The 20401-nt window shown below is 39.9% G+C and overlaps 1 protein-coding gene across 1 annotated transcript in view; it reads left to right on the plus strand.

The window, feature by feature from the left end:
• The window catches only part of EPC2 (enhancer of polycomb homolog 2), an 87064-nt gene that overhangs the window by 21265 nt on the left and 45398 nt on the right, over positions 1-20401 (plus strand). The window contains exon 2 of the mRNA XM_065413208.1: positions 9418-9577. Within this exon, the coding sequence (XP_065269280.1) occupies positions 9418-9577 (160 nt within the window). The remainder of the gene's footprint in view (positions 1-9417; positions 9578-20401) is intronic.

Consider the following 20401-nt stretch of genomic DNA (forward strand, 5'->3'; position numbering starts at 1 on the left):
GGCACCCATCTCTGAAAGCAGCACTGCCGCCAGCAGTAGCGCAGAAGTAAGGGTAGCAGTACCGCAACCCCCCCTACAATAACCTTGCAACCCCCTCACAACTCCTTTTTGGATCAGGACCCCTACAATTACAACACTGTGAAATTTCAGATTTAAATAGCTGAAATCATGAAATTTACGATTTTTAAAATCCTATGACTGTGAAATTGTCCAAAATGGACCATGACTTTAGAAGGGCCCTAATTATCGCTCCTATGGCTTCTTCACATTTACTACTGAAAATACAGATTTTTCTTCATTCTGCTGGATTTCCGTGTTTTGAATGGTTATTCCCTAGTGGCAGATCCTCAGCTGGTGTAAATAATCACAGCTATGTTCAAGCTAATGGCCCTAACGGCATGTTTACACTAGCACTTTTGTCGGTATAACTTATGCTGCTCAGGGGCGTGGGAAAAAACATCTCTCTGAGCGACAAAAATTATACTGACAGAAACACCGGTGTGGACAGCCTTATCGGCGGGAGTGCTATTCCACCAATATAGCTACCGCCACTTGTGGTTTAATTATGGCAATGGGAGAGCTCTCTCCCATTGGCAGACTATGTTTCTTCTCTTCTATCCCCATTTCGTCTCTCTCTCTCTCCCCTCGCCCCTCCCCCCCCCCCAAAAAAGCAGACACGGGAGAATAGATTATTGTGGTTGGCTGATACATTTTCCCCAAGGAATCTTGCAATTTTAAATGAAGTATAATACATTGGACATATACCCTTAGCGCCCAAGGTTTTTCTAAATCTTTACCCTCTATTAGTAGCATTCAACTCCTTGCCTGCTCCTGCAGTAAATGGCTGAACAGCCACTAGCTTTGTTACATACACAGTGAGTGGATTGGAGTGGCATAGCTTATTCTAACACTCCTCTGTCACCTTACTGTCGATGTTCTGCTGAGTTATGCAACAGAATGGCGTAGCTCATGCTGCCATTGACAAAATATTTCTTCCTTTTAGCCATTCTCTAGTAGTAAAAATAGGACTGAAGGGAAAAAAAGGTTGCCCCAAATGCCTAGCTCTTTTGATTCTCCTGAGGTGGTAGTTCTTCTGTATAGCCAAGACCACTCTTTCTGGTGCCCTCTAGATCAGTGGATCTCAAAGCTGGTCCGCTGCTTGTTCAGTGAAAGCCCCTGGTGGGCCGGTTTGTTTATCTGCCGCGTCTGCAGGTTCGGCCGATCGTGGCTCCTACTGGCCGTGGTTCGCCGCTCCAGGCCAATGGGGACTGCAGGAAGCGGTGCGGACCGAGGGATGTGCTGGCCGCCCTTCCCGCATCCCCCATTGGCCTGAAGCAGTGAACCACGGCCAGGGGCTTTCCCTGGACAAGCGGCGGACTGGCTTTGAGAACCACTGCTCTAGATAGTCATGGTCCACATGAACAGTCAGTAGCAGTAGAAATGGTTGAGTTTTCCCTCCTAAGGCCTTCTGAAATGGGCTAATTATACTTGAACAATATGGTGAGTCTAGAAGTGAAACTAAGGACTATTTCCACCAATCCTTTCTCACCCTAGAGGCAGGAGCCATGGCCATTGCACCAGTCTTTCTCTGGCTTCTACCAATAAGAATCAGAGACATCTAAATCAGAGTTTTGAATCCAGTCTAATCCCTTCATGAAGGAGGATCTTGGATGTTGGCAACTCTCTATCCAAATTGAGTTGAAATCTTTTAAATGCATTTCTTGTTGTTTGGACTATCCTCCATGTAACTGCATATCTAATATTACCTTTTAAAAGACCAAATATCAAGAAGGGACTTCAATCCCTTAAAATCCTAGGGGAAAATTTTTTCCTAGGTCCCTTGAAAAACATTAGTTATATTTATGATACTTTAATGCACGAAAACACTTGCCTTTCAAAAAACAAACCAAGCCATTAAACTTTAAGATGATCCTCCCCCGCCCCCCCCACCCCAAGGTATTCAGCTATTAAGAGACAGCCTTCAAGCATGCTTCCTGTCCTATATCTGACTTCCTTATTTCAGTCAGTTCCCTCTGTTGGAATTCTAAGGGAGGCCAAATCTCTTGGGGTGGAGAATCCTAGCTACTAGTTCACTTGGGCCAGTGCAGAGGCTCTGTATGGTGCTGATGGAAATACTATAGTTATGCTCTTTCCACAAAGAGAATTCTGACAGGTCTTCTATAAAACATGAAGTGATAGATACTTTTAGGGTGGGAAAATAATGCAGGCACGGGAAGTATGTTATTTCCAAAAGAGAGAATGCATCTGCATAAATCAGGGGAGCACAAAACAAGGCCTTCCTAAGAGAAACTGTCATATCCTGTTGGACAGAGAGGAATCCAGTCTCCATTGTAGCCTTCCATATTGTAAAAAAAGATCAACCAAATAGCAGACTGGCTGAGCAGATGGATTGCACTATTCAGTGCAATTACAGAATGTATGGACTAATCACAGGAGAAAACAAAAGGTGTTCCTTTTCTGTTTTTTTTCGAAGACCAGAAATGCGATTTACTAAAATTGACTTTTCTACAATTGTCAAATAGATTCGTGTTTGCATCTTGGAAATCTGTAAGAAAGCAAATTGGCCTAGCCCTGAAAAGATTAAAGACCACTTGACCAGGGTTGTCATTGGATTCCATAACTATTAGGGATCTTGTTAGTGTTGTGCAGAGGTGTTACTGCAGTGTTCTACACACTTTCTTTAAAATCTGTGGTTGAGATTTTCAGAGTTGACGAGGGAATTTTGACACAACTCCCATTAAAATTGAATTGGAGTTCTGGATCTAAGTCCCCAAATCAGGTTTGAAAATCTCAACCTATAACTTTAATGTCCTAAATTCAGTAGATGTAGTGTTCACCCAGTAGGGCATCCAGGCTTTAGTGTAGTAACCTTTTTTATGGATTCCCTCTTTCTCCTTCCCTTAATTTTGTTTTGGTTTGGAAATAGAGCAGACTACTGCTTACCTCTGGGTGGGCCTGGAAGGGATTTCATCTGATTAGATAAATCTGTCTAGGAATTCTCTGTAGAGTTTTGGGGAAGTACTATGGTGACCTGTGAGGCCTTGTCTACACTGCCACTTTACAGCGCTGCAACTTTCTTGCTCAGGGATGTGAAAAAACACCCCCCGAGCGCTGCAAGTTTCAGCACTGCAAAGTGGCAGTGTAGACAAGGCCTTTCAGCGCTGGTAGCTACTCCCCTCATGGGGGTGGTTTTTTTTACAGCGCTGGGAGAGCTCTTTCCCAGCACTAGTGCCACAATTACACAGCCACATTAAAACGCTGCTGCGGTAGCACTTTCACTTTGCTAGTGAAGACATACCACAGAAAAGCTAATTTCTTACCTGCTAAAATTTCTTGGGTCTGTAAAATATCCTTTTGGGATAATTTCAACATTTCTATAATATTTTTTACCTTTAAATTACTTATATGTAGTTAACTCCTGTGCAACAGTTTTTATGTGCGAATTAATTATTTATAGGATGAATAGATAACAGAATATCCTTATTTAACCCGTTTTCACTTTTTGATGATGATTGTTGTAATAGTTGTTCTTACCTACCTTTCCTCTCAATGTGAAGATTATATCAAATTAGATCTATTACTCTTCCATTCCAATTTATTTTTTAGAAGAGTCTGCTCTGCGTGTGTACCATTGATATGTCTATTTTAGTAACTAAAGTGAATGACCCTGAGCTATATTATTTGTAATCTTTCATCAGTGTTGTGACTGTATTTTAATGCTATGAATTAAATCTGCACTAATTGCTTAATTGAATGTTTACATATATATTTAACTCTCAGGAAAATTGTGATTCATTTGGATATTACAAAATATGCTTAAACTGCAAGAATAATTTGTATTAAACTCAGCTATTTTTGATTGAACGTTCAGTTTTTGTTTTTAGCATTAAAGTGATATATCAGTATAAATCACATTTGTCTGATTTTTTTGAGACATTAGAAATGGGAAAAATGTCTCTCTACCTTTTAGTTTCTTTCTTTGTTCATTTGGCAGCACCTGCATTTTCAGTTTCACTGTTTTGTCTTTCAGTTAGTTGTTTGTATGGGCCTTTCATACACCAACAGGGGAGATAAATACTTGTAAAAATATGATATTCAGATTTGTAAAACCACAAAAAATGGCAGAAATCTTAGGCAATATACTCAAGACTACTTAGTCTTAGGCCAGGTCTACACCCAGCCGCTAGTTCGGCGGCTGGGAATCGAAGTTCTGGGTTTGATTTATCGCGTCTGGTCTGGACGCGATAAATCGATCCCGGAAGCGCTCGCCGTCGACTGCGGTACTCCAGCTCGGCGAGAGGAGTACCGCGGAGTCGACGGGGAGCCTGCCTGCCGCGTGTGGACCGCGTCTGAACCGCGGTAAGTTCGAACTAAGGTATGTCGACTTCAGCTACGTTATTCACGTAGCTGAAGTTGCGTACCTTAGTTCGAATTTGGGGGGTAGTGTAGACCAGGCCTTAGTATGTCCAAGACTACTTTTAACTCCTTTTGAAAACTGATCATATTTCAAGTTTGCTGTATCCCTTTTAGTAGATCGAGTCTAATATGAAAGTCTTTAATATAGCAAACAGAATTTCAGTTGTAGGAATTAACATTTAGCTTGTATAGATTTTTTTTTCATGAAGTTTGAATTTTTAGAAGATTTTGATAGCCTGTTGCTTAGTCTGTGACCCTTGAAATAAAGAACAATTGTTTCAGAAAATCATAGTATGTTTCAGTACTGTGTTTTTTTTGGTTATAGTTGAGAATTCGTTTGTTTGTTTATTTTCATTAAGACTAGAGTAATGCCTGAAATCCTTAATTACCTCTCAGTTTTTATAAACTCGCTTTGTATACTTTATTTCTTATTTGTATTTCTCTGCTCCTTGGAGCTAAGATCAAGTGTAGGTAGTCTCTTGGTCTATCCAAGGCCGTGATCAAGTGTCTTGATGTTTCTGGTCTTTTGGCCTCGAGATGAAAACCTTGCCTTTGTTTCTGGGACCTTGAAGTGAAAAAATTTCTTAAGATTGTTAAGAAAATGTGAATTTATTTCCATTATTAAATAAAATATAGAAATATTTCTAGAGCAAAAGAAGGTTTCCTGAATCTCAATTGTTATATGCCTTCCCTTTCAAACAGATCAAATTTCTCTATCCCTTCATCAATCAGTACATTTTTATTCCTTACTTTATTGGCCTGCTAAACCCAGGGTTGTGAGTTCAATCCTTGAAGGGGCCATATAGGGATCTGGGGCAAAAATCTGCCTGGGGATTGGTCCTGCTTTGAGCAGGGGGTTAGACTAGATGACCTCCTGAGGTCCCTTCCAACCCTGATATTCTATGATTCTATACAAATTGGGTTACTTTATTTTATTTTCAAAAAGTTTGTTTTTAAAATGTAAGTGATTTAATCTGTGGTATGGCACTTCTAAAATAGCTTGAGGCGTGTTGCCTATAAGGATTTCAGAGCACTTTATTCAGCATCTATTTTATAGTCCTTTTAATAGAAATTTATAGTTACTTTGGATAAAATGTCAAATTGAAAAAGGAACAGGAATTCCTTTGCATGACAAAGTTTGACCGCGGATGCCCTTGCACATTCGTATTGCACAGATTGAGCAAATCTTTGACACTGTGGAGTATGTTTACTGAAAAAAGGTGCAAGAGAATTTAACTAAATGTATTAGAACAAAATCTCAGAGGAAAACTTGCTAAATCTAATTAATTATATGGCTTCTGAAAGTATGAAATGTTAGCACAGGAAGTTAAGTGTAGGAGGGAAAAGCAAGTGCTTTGGGAATGACTAGAAATCAAATAAAGGTCTGAATAGGAGAAATTTACATGTCAGTCAAACAAGTGGTTTCTGGAAGCTGTGCTAGGCCATAAAATGCAATAAGATCCTTGTTACTTCGCAGTACAGGAGAGATAGTAATGGCTACATTGGTAGTAAGTACATCAAGAAAGTTGTAATCTTGGATACAGATGAAGTGGTGTCAATCGGAATAAGATCAGTGCATGGAATCCTTGAAAACTAGGGTTTCTCAAGGTGCCTGTTACTATAATTTAAACCCAGAATCTGACTGTGTGTGGTCATCCTATCATCCCAGGCCTACTTCAAAGCTGTGTCTGCAATAAGAAACTCCCAAGGTCACGGATTCTCCATAAAGAGCAATTTAATACCCTTGCCACTTCATCAAGCATTTGGGATTAGGCACCAGGTTACATAGGGTGTTCATCTGGGAGGAGAACTAGACAGTTTATCTTTACTATCCAATCTTCTACTTCTACTTCTACTTCCCAAACTTCAGTGAAACTTTTAATGTAGTTTGATGGTCTCCTGTATTGATCTTCTCATTTGGGCCAGATTTGATATTGATGCATGTTGCAATCCATATAAATTAAAACAAAAAGTCCTCTCTAAGTATGTTTAGGGAAACAGGAGTTATAACAGCCAGGTAAGGAGAGAGATACATTCTTCAAGGTGTGCTGACAATGAAAATAGTGGTCTGGACGAAGAAGATTTTGAAGAAGTAAAATAAGGTCATGTCCTACAGACTCGGGAAAGAGCAAGGATACTAGAAATTTATGTTTTTAGAATAAAATGCAGGAATCGTAGTTTCAGTGGCCTATCTGAGGACAAGGAATGGCAGAAAAAAACTTGGTATTTTTCCCACCTCAGGTGTAGATCAGTCTTCTGGTCCACTTGATGTGTTGTATTGATATCAATTAGGGACTACTATGGGGCCGTTTGACAGCTAGTAAGAAATCTAGAAACGAACTGAGTAACTGTAATTTTCTTACTTAAATTGCTCAAAATAGCATTCTTCGTCTTTATTTTTAAAAAGAGACTTACACGATGAAGTATTAGATGTGCACAAGATATCTGGTGTGTTTTTCTGAAATTATTATATTTGAATGTACACTCTCTGGTCTGAGCTACAGCATTGCACTTAAGTCTTGGGAGCCTGATTAATCGATTAATTTTGACTTTATTTCTGTTGGAGATGCCTAGTCCTCCTCTTCTAGAGTTTGTGAAGTCTGTAGTTTGCCATTGCAGTTTGTTTTAGTAGTGGATACTTCCTTCCCATTGCTGAAATAACTTGAATTAAAAATAAAATATTTATTAAATAAATATGTATGTTTTGAAATATCCATTGTTTCAACAAGTAAAGGCAGATGAATGAAAACTGATTTTTGCAGAATTAAAAAGAGAAACCTTTATTCCTGTTGGTTGTTTAGAGAGTTTACCAAATATAAACCAATGCGGAGTACTTTTCTTGCATCTGCCAACCTGCATCAAATGAAATTTAAAAGAATAAAACGCTTCTTCATAGATGTGTAATTGTCATTTTCACAGTGTCGCTGCTTGGTGAAATTATGAGCACAAGAGACAGACATTGGAGTTATTCATGGGAGGAAAGACCACCCAAACCCCAGATGCTGGGAGAGGAAGAGAGTAATGAGAGATTTTTTCCATTCACCCCTTCTTCCAATAGCTAGGAGTGTGAAGGAATAGGTAGAACAGAGAATCTGAACCCCTTACAGCAAAGCAGTGGTGGAGGCAGAGAGATGAAAAATTCCCTTAGGGCAGCAAGAGAGTTTATCATAATCCTGTTAGCCTGATATGAAAGATGAAGTCCCCAAGAAGGTTCCATGGCAGGACCGTAGTATGTCATCCTCTCCATTCCCAGCAGCTGCAAATCTGGTGTGTGGGGACTGTTCATCTGGCATTTTCTCTGGGTCTTGCTATTGGGGTTCACCACTTACCTTTTATTGCTAGGAGGTTTAATCTCTGATTAGTAGGTTTCATACATTTTTTCCAGCCTTGGTTGCATAAACAATTGTTGAAGCAAAGTTACACTGCAAATATAATTGTATATTATGTTTTCTAGCTGCTTTCTTTCTTTGTCTCATGGATTATAGTGTGAACGTTTTACAAAATCCATTGAAGGAGAAAAATCACAATTATCCTATGCTAATCCACATTTGGATTTGCACCAAAATAACTAGTAAGATATATGGATGCTAAAGAATTCTTATAACCTAATGAAGGGATAGTGTAATTCATACTTCCTGTGACTTGGGTGTGGTTATTCTGTCTCCAGTAGGGTAAGAATACAAAGTATAATGAACACTGTTGCATATTTGAGGAACTGGAGTTCCACAAATATTCTGTGTGTTCTTGTGTGGGGAAATATGTGCCTGTTACTTTTGCCTATTATAGTATTCTAAAAAAAAACGTAAAAACAGAAGCAGGTAACAAATTAACATAACGGCCATACTGGGTCAGACCAATGGTCCATCTAGCCCAGTAACCTGTCTTCCAACAGTGGCCAATGCCAGGTGCCCCAGAGGGAATGAACAGAGCAGGGCAATTATCAACTGATTCAGCCCCTGTTGTCTAGTCCCAACATCTAGCAGTCAGAGTCTTAGGGACAGCCAGAGCATGGGATTGCATCCCTGACCATCTTGGCTAATAGCCATTGATGGACCTTTACTCCATGAACTTATCTAATTCTTTTTAGAACTCACTTATAGTTTTGGCCTTCACAAACTCCCCTGGCAACAAATTCCACAGGTTAACTGTGTTGTGTGAAGAAGTACTTCCTTTTGTTTGTTTTAAACCTGCTGCCTATTAATTTCATTAGGTGACCCCTGGTTCTTGTGTTATGTGAAAGGATAAATAACACTTCCTTATTCACTTTCTCCACACCATTCATGATTTTATAGACCTCTGTCATATCACCCTTAGTTGTCTCTTTTCCAAGCTTAATGGTCCCAGTCTTTTTAATCTTTCCTTACATGGAAGCTGTTCCATACCCTTAATCATTTTTTGTTGCCCTCTCTCCATTCTGAAAACTGGCCGGTGCATAAATCTTAAATAAAAACATGGTATTATTTTGCATTTGGCAGTGGATTAAGTTTGTTCATGATCTTGATTTGAACCATGGGCTTCCCATACTATAAGGAATTAATGTGCATATATTGCTGGTTTTGAGCCATGACACTTTCTATACCCACTTTTAGATTATTTTGTTTAACTTGGATCACCTACTGTCTGTTTTTCTGATTTTAAAAAAAGGTTTGTGGGTATGCTTAGAAGATTTTTTTCTTCCATCTAGAGTCCCCCATATCATTAATGGAGGCTTGAGATTTTTTTCCTTATTTGGAACCTGTCAATAGCTGAATTTGCCTAGGACTTGGTGTTAAATGCAGAGGACTCTTTCTCTCCCATTACTGTACCCTGCTGGCCTGGAAGCAAAAAAAACAACAACAACAAAACAAAAATTTTACTAGGATCTTCTCCATGACACTTTAGAACACTATTGCTAAGAAAATAGACTAACTTTATCCATTTTTTATATTTAAAAAAATAAATACTGTCATCTAAATAAATTCTAAACTTTTCCTCTTTCAGGAACACCATTTACAACGAGCTATTTCGGCACAGCAAGTCTTTAGAGAAAAGAAAGAGAGCATGGTTATCCCAGTTCCTGAGGCAGAGAGCAATGTCAACTATTACAATCGCCTGTACAAAGGAGAGTTTAAACAACCAAAGCAGTTCATTCACATTCAACGTAAGTTCATGGATATGTTGTTCTGTCTTCTTTTAAGTTAACTTGGGAAAGTTCTTAATGATTGCAGAGGCAAAATTATAAAAGTATTCATAGGGTAGGTGGAAGGACCCGCAAAAAACCTGGTACACCTATCCCGATAATGTGACCCGATATAACACGAATTCGGATATAACGCGGTAAAGCAGCGTTCCGGGGGGGCGGGGCTGCGCACTCCGGTGGATCAAAGCAAGTTCGATAAAACACGGTTTCACCTATAACGTGGTAAGATTTTTTTGGCTTTATATCAAGGTAGAGGTATAATAGTTAAAGTAGCTAAGTCCTTGTTTCTCCTTTGAAGTAGCCAGGAGGATTTGGGGATTGAGGGAGAGAGGAAGGTATTATTTGTATGGCTGGCTTGTGGATTCCCATATTGACGTTTTGTATGTGCTTAAGATAGACAGTAACCAGAGGACAAATCCTACTAGTTATCTGTTGTGTTGAGCACACCATCATAGAATCCATTTGATTTCCTAACTCTGAGATGGAATAACTGAAGGAGCCGAAGAAGTGGGTTGTAGCCCACGAAAGCTTATGCTCTAATAAATTTGTTAGTCTCTAAGGTGCCACAAGTACTCCTGTTATTTTTGCGGATACAGACTAACACGGCTGCTACTCTGAATACTAAAAGTTGTCTGTGATGATTGTTTTTTTGTCATCAGTTTTTGATGCTGTGGTTCCTGAGTGCCCCTTATCTCTACTCGCAGATCACCTTAGCAAGAAGATAGATTAAATAGGAGAATATCTGTAGTGGAATCTGTAGTGGAAATCACTGTATCTTGTCACCTGATTGTAGCATGAAAAGATTTTGAAACTTTATGCCGAGATTGTGTTGGAGGTAAAGAATGGGCTCTTCACTGTAGTGTATGTGAAGTTCCAACTTGCAGAAATATTCTGGGCTATAGGTAATTTTGGTGAATATGTGTAGGTTTTGCGAAAATGTAGAATTGCGTATTTATTACTGCAAAGAATTTTCAATTTGTCATACCTGAGACTGCCCTGATTTGGATGGGATTGACTGCCTGTGTGGTAATAGATGCATTTTAGGGGGGAACAAACGTAAGGTCACTGTTTGCTTTGTTTTTGGTTAGTCATGTTCTCTGAGGTATTTAGGTTGGCAGCTTGTAAACTGGACTCATCCCACTTGTTGTATTATTGTAAACTCTTTGGGCATAGACCATCTTTAGGTTCTGTGTTTGTATAATACTTAGTACAGTGGGGTGCTAGTCTGTGACTGGGGCTCCTTGTCACTACCACACTACAAATAAATCAAAATAATAATAAAATTTTGTGGTAAGACACTGGGTCTACTTATTGGTGGAATTTATCAATGCCTTTTTGGGAAGGCAAGAAACTAAGCACTTTTCAAATGGTTGATTGTTAAGCCAATACTCAAGAAATCCTTTCTTGCCACTGACCTCCTTGCTGGTTATCACCCTGACCCTCTTTTTATTTAAAAAAAAAAAAAAAAAAAAATTGGAAGGATTATTGGCAAAGTTACGTTGAAGTGTCTTGGATAATACAGGAGTCCTCTGATCTCCTTGACTCCATTTGTTAGGCTTGTTTATGATACATACTATGTTGATTTTGTTGATCTGCATCCTATGCCAGATATAGATCCTCTATTGATTCTTTGTGTTTATTCTTTGAAGATGTTTCAGCCTCCATGAATCTGTTGTTTACAAGGTGTCATTGAGCTGTCCATGGATATAGGTGGAGATAGACTTAATTTGAATGTCTTTTTTTTTTTCTCATGGGGAGAACCCAAAGAGTACTGTTAATTAGTTTTTTAATTGTGTCATCAGCATGCTGCTGATGCGGTCCTCTGTTTCATTGCACCTGGGTGGTGTATTTTTTTGTCTTTCATAGTATTTTTCCAAAATTGGGAGTTGTATGAAGGTGAGTTGGCTGAAGCTCCCTTTTGGATAAGACTGAGATGATGCTAGTAGTGTGAGGAACCAGCCAAAGGAAATAGTATCAATAAAATCCTTTTGGTTTAAATAAAATTAAATTAAAAAATCACATGCCTAACCAAAATAGCTATATTGGTACAAAAACTGTTCATAGTCCATCCTTATTGCAAGGGGCGGCTACCCCGATCCATATGGTTGATACTGTCAGCAAGCAGTTCATAGAAAAATGAACTTTGATTCTCTTTTGTGATTTGTTAAATGTATCAACATTAACCAATTAATATTTTTCTTTTAGGTAGAAATCCATTCATATTACAATTGCTCTTATGATAGTGGATTATGGTTTAATAAATCTTGAGCTGTGACTTAGGTTGGATAGGGTGAACAGACTAAGGTCATGTTTATGCTACGGGCACTGTAGCTACATCTCCGTAATCCTGTAGTGTAGATGCAGAATACAGCATGAAAGGGTTTTTTTTGTTGTTGCTGTGGGAACTCTACCTCCCTGAGCAACAGCAGCTTATTGACAGAAGCATTCTTCTGTTGACCTAGCTGCATCTATACTGGAGGTTAGGTCGACATAGCTATGTGGTTCAGCGGTGTGGATTTTTCACACCCCTGAGCGCTGTAGTTATGTCTGTTGATTCAAGTTTTAAGTGTATACCAGGCCTAAATGTAAAAGAGAATCAGTGGTAAAAAAACTACGTTAATGCAGAGTTAAGGTTGTTTGGTGGTACACCTCTACCCCGATATAACGTGACCCGATATAACACTAATTCGGATATAAGGCAGTAAAGCAGCACTCTGGCGGATCAAAGCAAGTTCGATATAATGCGGTTTCACCTATAACGCGATAAGATTTTTTGGCTCCCGAGGACAGCGTTATATCTGGGTAGAGGTGTATGATGTCTCCTTGCAGAATGCTGAGTTGAGCAAAACTCAAACTTTTGAAAGCTAGGCAGTGCACCAACATGCCCTGTTAATACACATAATTTTATTCTGCCAATGTGCCACCTCCTTTTACAAAGTATTCTCTGTCACCTGCAGGATTTCACATAACACTATTAAAGAACAAACAGGAGAAGGAGGAGGGGGGGAAGAAGAAGATTGCTCATGCCACTTTTCCTTTGTTCCTTTGGAGCTTTCAATAGCCAGTGGGAATTATGTGCATACACTACAGGTGCAGTCAGTGTGTTAGGGTTACCAGCACTAAATGGGAGAAGTAGTAATTGGGCCTGCTTGCTAAAGGTGTGTTTGTGAGATGAGGACATGTGTGGATTACTTTGAGGACATGTGTGGCTCTAGGTTTCCTTTTGTATGTGAGCAAAGGGAACAGCTGCATGTGTATCTTTGGGATCCAGCATGCATCATTTCAGTGCAGAGTTATGCACATTTATATAACTAGTAGGGCACGGGTTTTATTACAAAGGGTTTTGTCCATAGTGAGCTGGGGTATGAGAGCAGCCTGAGCATTTATTATCTGCATGCGCTCCAGGTAAAACGAGTGTGGTCAGTATCAGGTGTTGCTGAACTGAATGGTGCCGACAGTAGTTAGCTCTGCTTGGTAGAGGTGTGTGTGCGAGATCTGTGGATTACTTTGAGGTGTGTGACAGAGCTGTGGTTGTGATATGAGGAGTTCTATGTTTTGCACCCTCTCATGTATGAGGAAAGGAAATAGGTGTATTTCAGGTTGCAGTATTCATAATTTCTATACTGCATTGTGGAGATTGCCAGTGGTGGGGCTTTTATTACAAAGGATCTTGTCAGTAGTGAGGTGAAATATGAAATAATTCTAATGCTTTAATGATGGTTAAGTGAACACATAGGTTGAGACATCTACCTTTGAGCTAAGAGGCGTTATTCCCAGATGCGCGCGCGCGCACACACACACACACGCTTTGCTTGAGCTAGTATGCTAAAGATATCAGTATAGCACTGGAGTAGCACGAGTGGTGGCTTGTGCTAGTTGTCAGATACTCGGGAGGACAGCTCAAATCACTGCCTGTGCTGCCCTGGGTACGCTGCTGCTTTTTTAGCATGCTAGCTCGAGCAGAGCTAGCATGGGTACATCTATGTTAGCTGGGAGTCACACCTCCCAGCTCAAATGTAGATGTATCCTCAGGGTAAAGGAGTTGTAAAAGGTTGCAAAGTGACTCTTAGAATACCATATGTATAAATTTTTTCTGTGTATTTGGCTAAGTATGTGAGTGTATGCCAGGATCCGAATCTTGTAGTGAGAAGGGCTAGTGTGAGTATGTGCATATTGAAGCATTGCTCAAAGAGGATAAAAAGAAGGTGGCTGGAAAATCTTTTTCCTTTTTGTCCTTTAATAGTGTTAAATGGAATCTTGTGGGTGAGAGTAAATAGGTTGTAGAAGGTGAAGAGATGGTACATTTCAGCAGCTTGGGGGTTGGCAGACTAAAGGGTATGTGTTAATGAGACATATTGGGACATTCCTGAAAGAGGACAGAGTTAAGGCAACCGTAACTCTGCATTTCCTGATTTTTCAGAAGTTTGAGCTCTTTGCAACTCAGCATTCTGCAGTGGGAAGATGTACCACCGAGCAATCTTAACTGTGCGTTAACATACTTTTTTGCCATTGAATTTATTAGTTTTTTGAACAGGAATAGATATGTCGTTGTTTGGAGTTAGTAATCATGTAGGCAGGTGTACATATAATGTCTTGCAATTAGCAAACTCAGCCAGTGCCGCTCCTCTCTCCCCTTGTGCACAAGCACCCCACTTGCTTTGCTTTCAGACCTCCCCAGACATCCCACTGACCCATTCACCTTGTCCTTCCTCCAAGCTGGCCTCATCCCCACTATTGTACTCACACCTCCCCCCACCAAGCAGGTGACAAATCTCCTTGAAATCTTCACTCCCTGATATACAAATGTTTCTGTTGCCATTATTCTCTTATACCTCCTCTCCTATAACCGACTCGCATGTAGTACCTGGAGTGAAAGACAACTGTATTACAGAGAAATAGTGTCCTAGTTTTGTTTCACAATGGTTGGAGGGTGCCGTTTTTGGCAGGGTTGGCGTGGGTTTCCGTTCCAAAGGACTGGCAGTTAGACCCCTGTCCAATAGATGTATCCCATCTCCGAGAAACACTGAGGTTTCAGAGCTTATAATGTTTCGGTGCCATACAGTACATCGTTTCCAGTCAGCCACGAACCCTCCAATTTCCCAATTAATGTTCTTCCAATACTTACTATTAGCTTTTATGCAGTGTTGGGGTGCACTGGCAGAGCTGTGGGGTGCAGGGGGGTTCAGTGCATAGGCAAGGCTGAGGGTGCCATGCCTCCCTCACCTGAGCCCCAACCTCTTTCCTCCCCTACCCTCCATCTCCATTAACCACCCTCTTTTTGCTGCAGCCCCAAACTCCCTTCCTCTAGTTCCCCCATCCCCTAATACCTCTCCCTTCCCAAGAATATTTTCCCCACAAATACTTTGATTATTTTCCTTCCAAAATAAAATTGCCACCCCAGACTCTCACTTAGGCCTGGACTATACTAGAAAATTAAGCCTGCTTAATTATGTTACTCAGGGGTTTGAAAAATCCACATCCCTGAGTGACATAGTTAAGTTGACCTAACCCCCAGTGTAGACAGTGCTAGGTTGATAAAAGAATTATTCCATCAACCTAGCTACTGTTTCTCTCTAGGAGGTGGATTACCTACTTGTTGGTGATGGGGGACTTCAACTACCCTGACATCTATTGGGAAAATAATACAGCAGGGCACAGATTATCCAAGAAGTTCTTGGAACATATTGGAGACATCTTTTTATTACAGAAGGTGACTAGGGGAGAGGCTATTCTGGATTTGATTCTGACAAACAGGGAGGAACTAGTTGAGAATCTGAAGGTAGAAGGCGCTTGGATGAAAGTGATCATGCAATGATAGCGTTCATGACTCTAAGGAATGATAGCAGAATAAAGAAAATGGACTTCAAGAAGGCAGACTTGACCAAACTCGGAGAACTGGTAGGTAAGATCCCGTGGGAAGTAAGTTTAAGCGAAAAAAGAGTTCAGGAGAGTTGGTAGTTTTTTAAAGATACATTATTAGGGGCACAAGAGCAAACTATCCCAGTGCGGAGGAAAGATAGGAAAAGTGATAAGAGACCACCCTGGCTCAATCAGGAAATCTTCAATGACCTGAAACTCAAAGAAGAGTCATACAAAAAGTAGAAACTAGGTCAAATTATGAAGGATGAATATAAAAAACCAACACTAGCATGTAGGGTCAAAATTTAAAAGGCCAAGGCACAAAACGAGATTAAACTAGCTAGGAATGTAAAAGGTAACAAGAAAATATTTTACAAATACGTGAGAAGCAAGAGGAAGACCAAGTTGAGGTTAGGCCCTTTACTCGATGAGGAGGGAAAGACAGTAACAGAAAACGCCATAATGGCTAAAGTGTCACCAAAAAAGGTAGCAGTGATTTTATGACTACATAGGGAACATCATTGTTAATAGGATAGGATCTGAGGCTGAAATAGGGAAAGAATTAGTTAAATGCCTTCAAGTCAGCAGACCATGATGAAATACATCTTAGATTACTTAAGGAACTGGCTTAAGAGATCTTCGAACCATTAGAAATTATTTTGAGAATTTGAGAAGGGGAGAGATCCCAAAGGATTGGAAAAAGGCAACTATAGTACTTATCTATAAAAAGGGGAATAAGGACAACCTAGGTAATTATAGACCAGTCAGCTTAACTTTGGTACCTGGAAAGATAATGAATCAAACAATTACCATATATACTCGCTCATGAGCCGATTTTTTTTTTTTTTTTTTTTAAAGTAAAAAAGGGATGCACCAGAGAAGGGGGTCGGCTTATGAATGGGTATAGAGAGGGAGAGGTGGGACACAACCCCTCCCCCCAACAGAGGGAGCAAGGAGAGGCAGCAGAGCCAGAAGGGAAGAGGCGGGGCCAGAGTCTCTCCGCTTCTTGCCATGCTGCTCTTCCCCCAGCCTCCGAAGCAGCTGCAGCTCTGGGGCTGGCAGGCTGCAGCCGTGCCGCTCGGCCCCGCCCCTCAGAGCAGGATGTGGCCGCGCCACCTGGCCCACTGGAGCACGCTGTGGCCATGCCACCCGGCCCAGCCCGCTGGAACATGCTGCAGCCGCGCCGCTCAGTATGGCCCGCTGGAGTAGACTGCGGCCGCGTTGCCCAGCCTGCCGGAGCAGCTCCAGCCAGGCCAGAGACATCCTCCCCAGATAAGGTGGGAAGGGATGGGATGGGGAGAGTGTGGGGGGTCCCAGGTTAGGGGTGGGGTCATGTGGGGGGTGGTCACAGGAGTTACTCCCCTGACTCCCAGCTTCTCCCTCCCCCAAAAAGTTTCCCCACCAGTTGCTGTCCCGGCCCGCAAGGACACTTTGTTACTTAGGTTTACCTCCGTGCCTGCGGACGCTCGAGGTAAACAAACCATCTCAGCCCACCAGCGGCTTATCCTGATGGCCCGGGAACCAAAGTTTGCTGACCTCTGAATTATAGGGTCGTCTTATGAACGGGTTATAAAAATTTTCCATTTTTACTTATCCATCCTGGGGGGAATGGCTTATAAATGAACTGGCTTGATCGAGTATATATGGTAATTTGTAAGCATTTACAAGAAAATAAGGTAATTAACAGTCAACATGGATTTGTCAAGAACAAATCATGTCAAACCAAGTTAATATCCTTCTTTGACAGGGTAACGAGCATTATGGATGGGGGGAAGCAGTGGATGACTTTAGTGAGGCTTTTGACACTGTCTCACCTGACCTTCTGTTTTAAAAAACAAAAACAAACAAAACAAAAACCTAGAGAAATATACTCTAGATGAACCTACTGTAAGGTAGGTGCACAACTGGCTGGAAAAGAGTAGTCAGAGTAGCTATCAATAGTTCACAGTTGAGCAGGAAAAGCATATCAAGTTGGGGTCATGCATGGATCTGTCCTGGGTCCATATCTTCGTAAATGACTTGGACAATGGCATAGAGAGTACACTTATAAAGTTTGTGGACAAATCCAATCTGGGAGGGGTTGCAGGCATGTTGGAGGATAGGATTAGAATTCAAAATGATCTTGACAAACTGGAGAAAAGATCTGAATAAAATAGGATGAAGTTCAATAAGGACAAAGGCAAAGTACTACAAATACATGCTGGGAAATGACTGCCTAGGAAGGAAAACTGAAGAAAAGGATCTGGGGGTTATAGTGGATCACAAACTAAATGAATCAACAGTGTAATACTGTTGCAAAAAAGGTGAACATCATCCTGCATGTATTAGCAAGAGTATTGTAAACAATGCACAAGAAGTAATTTTTCCACTCTACTTCGCACTGATAAGGCCTCAACTGGAGTATTGTGCCCAATTCTGGGCACCACACTGTGGGAAAGATGTGGACAAATTGGAGAAAGTCTAGAGAAGAGCAACAAAAATGATTAAAGGTCTAGAAAACGTGACCTGCAAGGAAAGACTGAAAAAACTGGGTTTGTTTAGTCTGGAGAAGAGAAGACTGAGGGTGCATAACAGTCTTCAAATTCATAAAAGGTTGTTATAAAGAGGAGGGTGATAAATTGTTCTCCTTAACCACTGAGGTCAGGACAAAAAGTAATGGGCTTAAGTTGCACCAAGGGAGAGTTAGGTTAGATATTAGGAAAGACTTCCTAACTGTAAGGGTAGTTAAGCACTGGAACAAATTAAGTGTAGTGAATAAATCAGTATTTTCTTTTTTTCTTGCAAGTACAGTACTCCTTCCCCAAATTAAAAATAAATGAAACATTTAGACTAGGGCTGTCAAGCGATTAAAAAAATTAATTGCAATGTTAAAGAATAATAGAATAGCATTTATTTAAACATTTTTGGATGTTTTCTACATTTTAAAATATATTGATTTCAATTACCACACAGAATACGAAGTGTACAGTGCTCACTTTATATAATTATTTTTATTACAAATATTTGCTCAGTAAAAAACAAAAGAAATAGTATTTTTCAATTAATCTAATACTAGTATTGTAGAACAATCTTTTTATCATGAAAGTTGAACTTACAAATGTAGAATTATGTACAAAAACATAACTGTACTCAAAAATAAAACAATGTAAATCTTTAGAGCCTACAAGTCCATTCAGTCCTACTTCTTGTGCAGCCAATCGCTAAGACAAACAAGTTTGTTTACATTTGCAGGAGATAATGCTACCTTCTTCTTGTTTACAATGTCACCTGAAAGTGATAGGTGTTTGCATGGCACTGTTGTAGTCCTCGTCGCAAGATATTTACGTGCCAGATGCGCTAAAGATTCATATGTCCCTTCATGCTTCAACCACCCTTCCAGAGAACATGCGTCCATGCCGATGACGGGTTCTCCTCAATAATGATCCAAAGCAGTGCAGACTGATGCAAATTCATTTTCATCATCTGAGTCAGATGCCACCAGCAGAAGGTTGATTTTCTTTTTTAGTGGTTCAGTTCTCTAGTTTCTGCATCGGAGTGTTGCTCTTTTAAGACTTCTGAAAGCGTGCTCCACACCTCACCCCACTCAGATTTTGGAAGGTACTTCAGAATCTTAAACATTGGATTGAGTGCTGTAGCTATCTTTAGAAATCTCACATTGATATCTTCTTTGCGTTTTGTCAGATCTGAAGTGAAAGTGTTCTTAAAATGAACAACGTGCTGTGTCATCATCCAAGATTGCTATAACATGAAATTTATGGCAGAAAGTGGGTAAAACAGAGCAGGAGACATGCAATTCTCCCCCAAGGAGTTCAGTCACAAATGTAATGAACGCATTTTATTATTATTTTTTTTTAAACAAGCATTATCAGCATGGAAGCATGTCCTCTGGAACGGTGGCGGAAGCATGAATAGGCATACGAATGTTTATACCTTTTAATGCCGGCTACAAAAGTGCCATGCAAACGCCTGTTCTCACTTTCAGGTGACGTAAATAAGAAGCGGGCAGCATTATGTCCCGTAAATGTAAACAAACTTGTTTGTCTTAGCGATTGGCTGCACAAGAAGTAGGACTGAATGGACTTGTAGACTCTCTAAAGTTTTACATTATTTTTTTGTGTAGTTATGTAACAAAATAAATCTACATTTATAAGTTGCACTTTCATGATAAAGAGATTGCACTTCAGTACTTGTATGAGGTGAATTGAAAAATACTATCTTTATCATTTTTACAGTGCAAATATTTGTAGTAATAATAATAATATAAAGTGAGCACTGTACACTTTATATTCTGTGTTGTAATAGAAATCAATATATTTGAAAACGTAGAAAAACATCCAAACATATTTAATAAATTTCAGTTGATATTCTATTGTTTAACAATGCGATTAATCACGATTAATTTTTTAAATCTCGATTAATTTTTTTAAATTAATCGCGTGAGTTGACGGCGATTAATCGACGGCCCTAATTTAGACCCGAGCATTATCAGCCCCAACAGTTCAAAATGTATACATCAGCCCCCCCACTAAGAAATTGAGTCTTAAAAATCATAAGATTATGAATTTTTTATTCTTTTTATTTGCCTTCTGATGTCTGAACCATTAGGGTTTGTGTTTTCAGGTTTTTTCTGCATCCATGAGGGCTACACACTTCTTTCATGAGAGTTGAGAGTCTCATGTAAACATACATCTCCAGGGGCTAGGTATTTAAGGGAAAACATAAAATACCACAGCACTCATGGTAAAATTTCTGGAGTTGGCAACACTGAAAACATGGCTTTTTTCCCCTCCAACAACTCTAGACCCAGCTAATTCGCAATAGAAATTTCCTACATATCTTTTACGATTTCTTCAAAAACTGTAATACACATTTAAAATAATGAAATCTTGGTAACATGAAGTATCATCACTGCAATTCTAAAACTCT

Source organism: Emys orbicularis, chromosome 11, assembly GCF_028017835.1.
Source record: "Emys orbicularis isolate rEmyOrb1 chromosome 11, rEmyOrb1.hap1, whole genome shotgun sequence".
Lineage (NCBI taxonomy): Eukaryota > Metazoa > Chordata > Testudines > Emydidae > Emys > Emys orbicularis.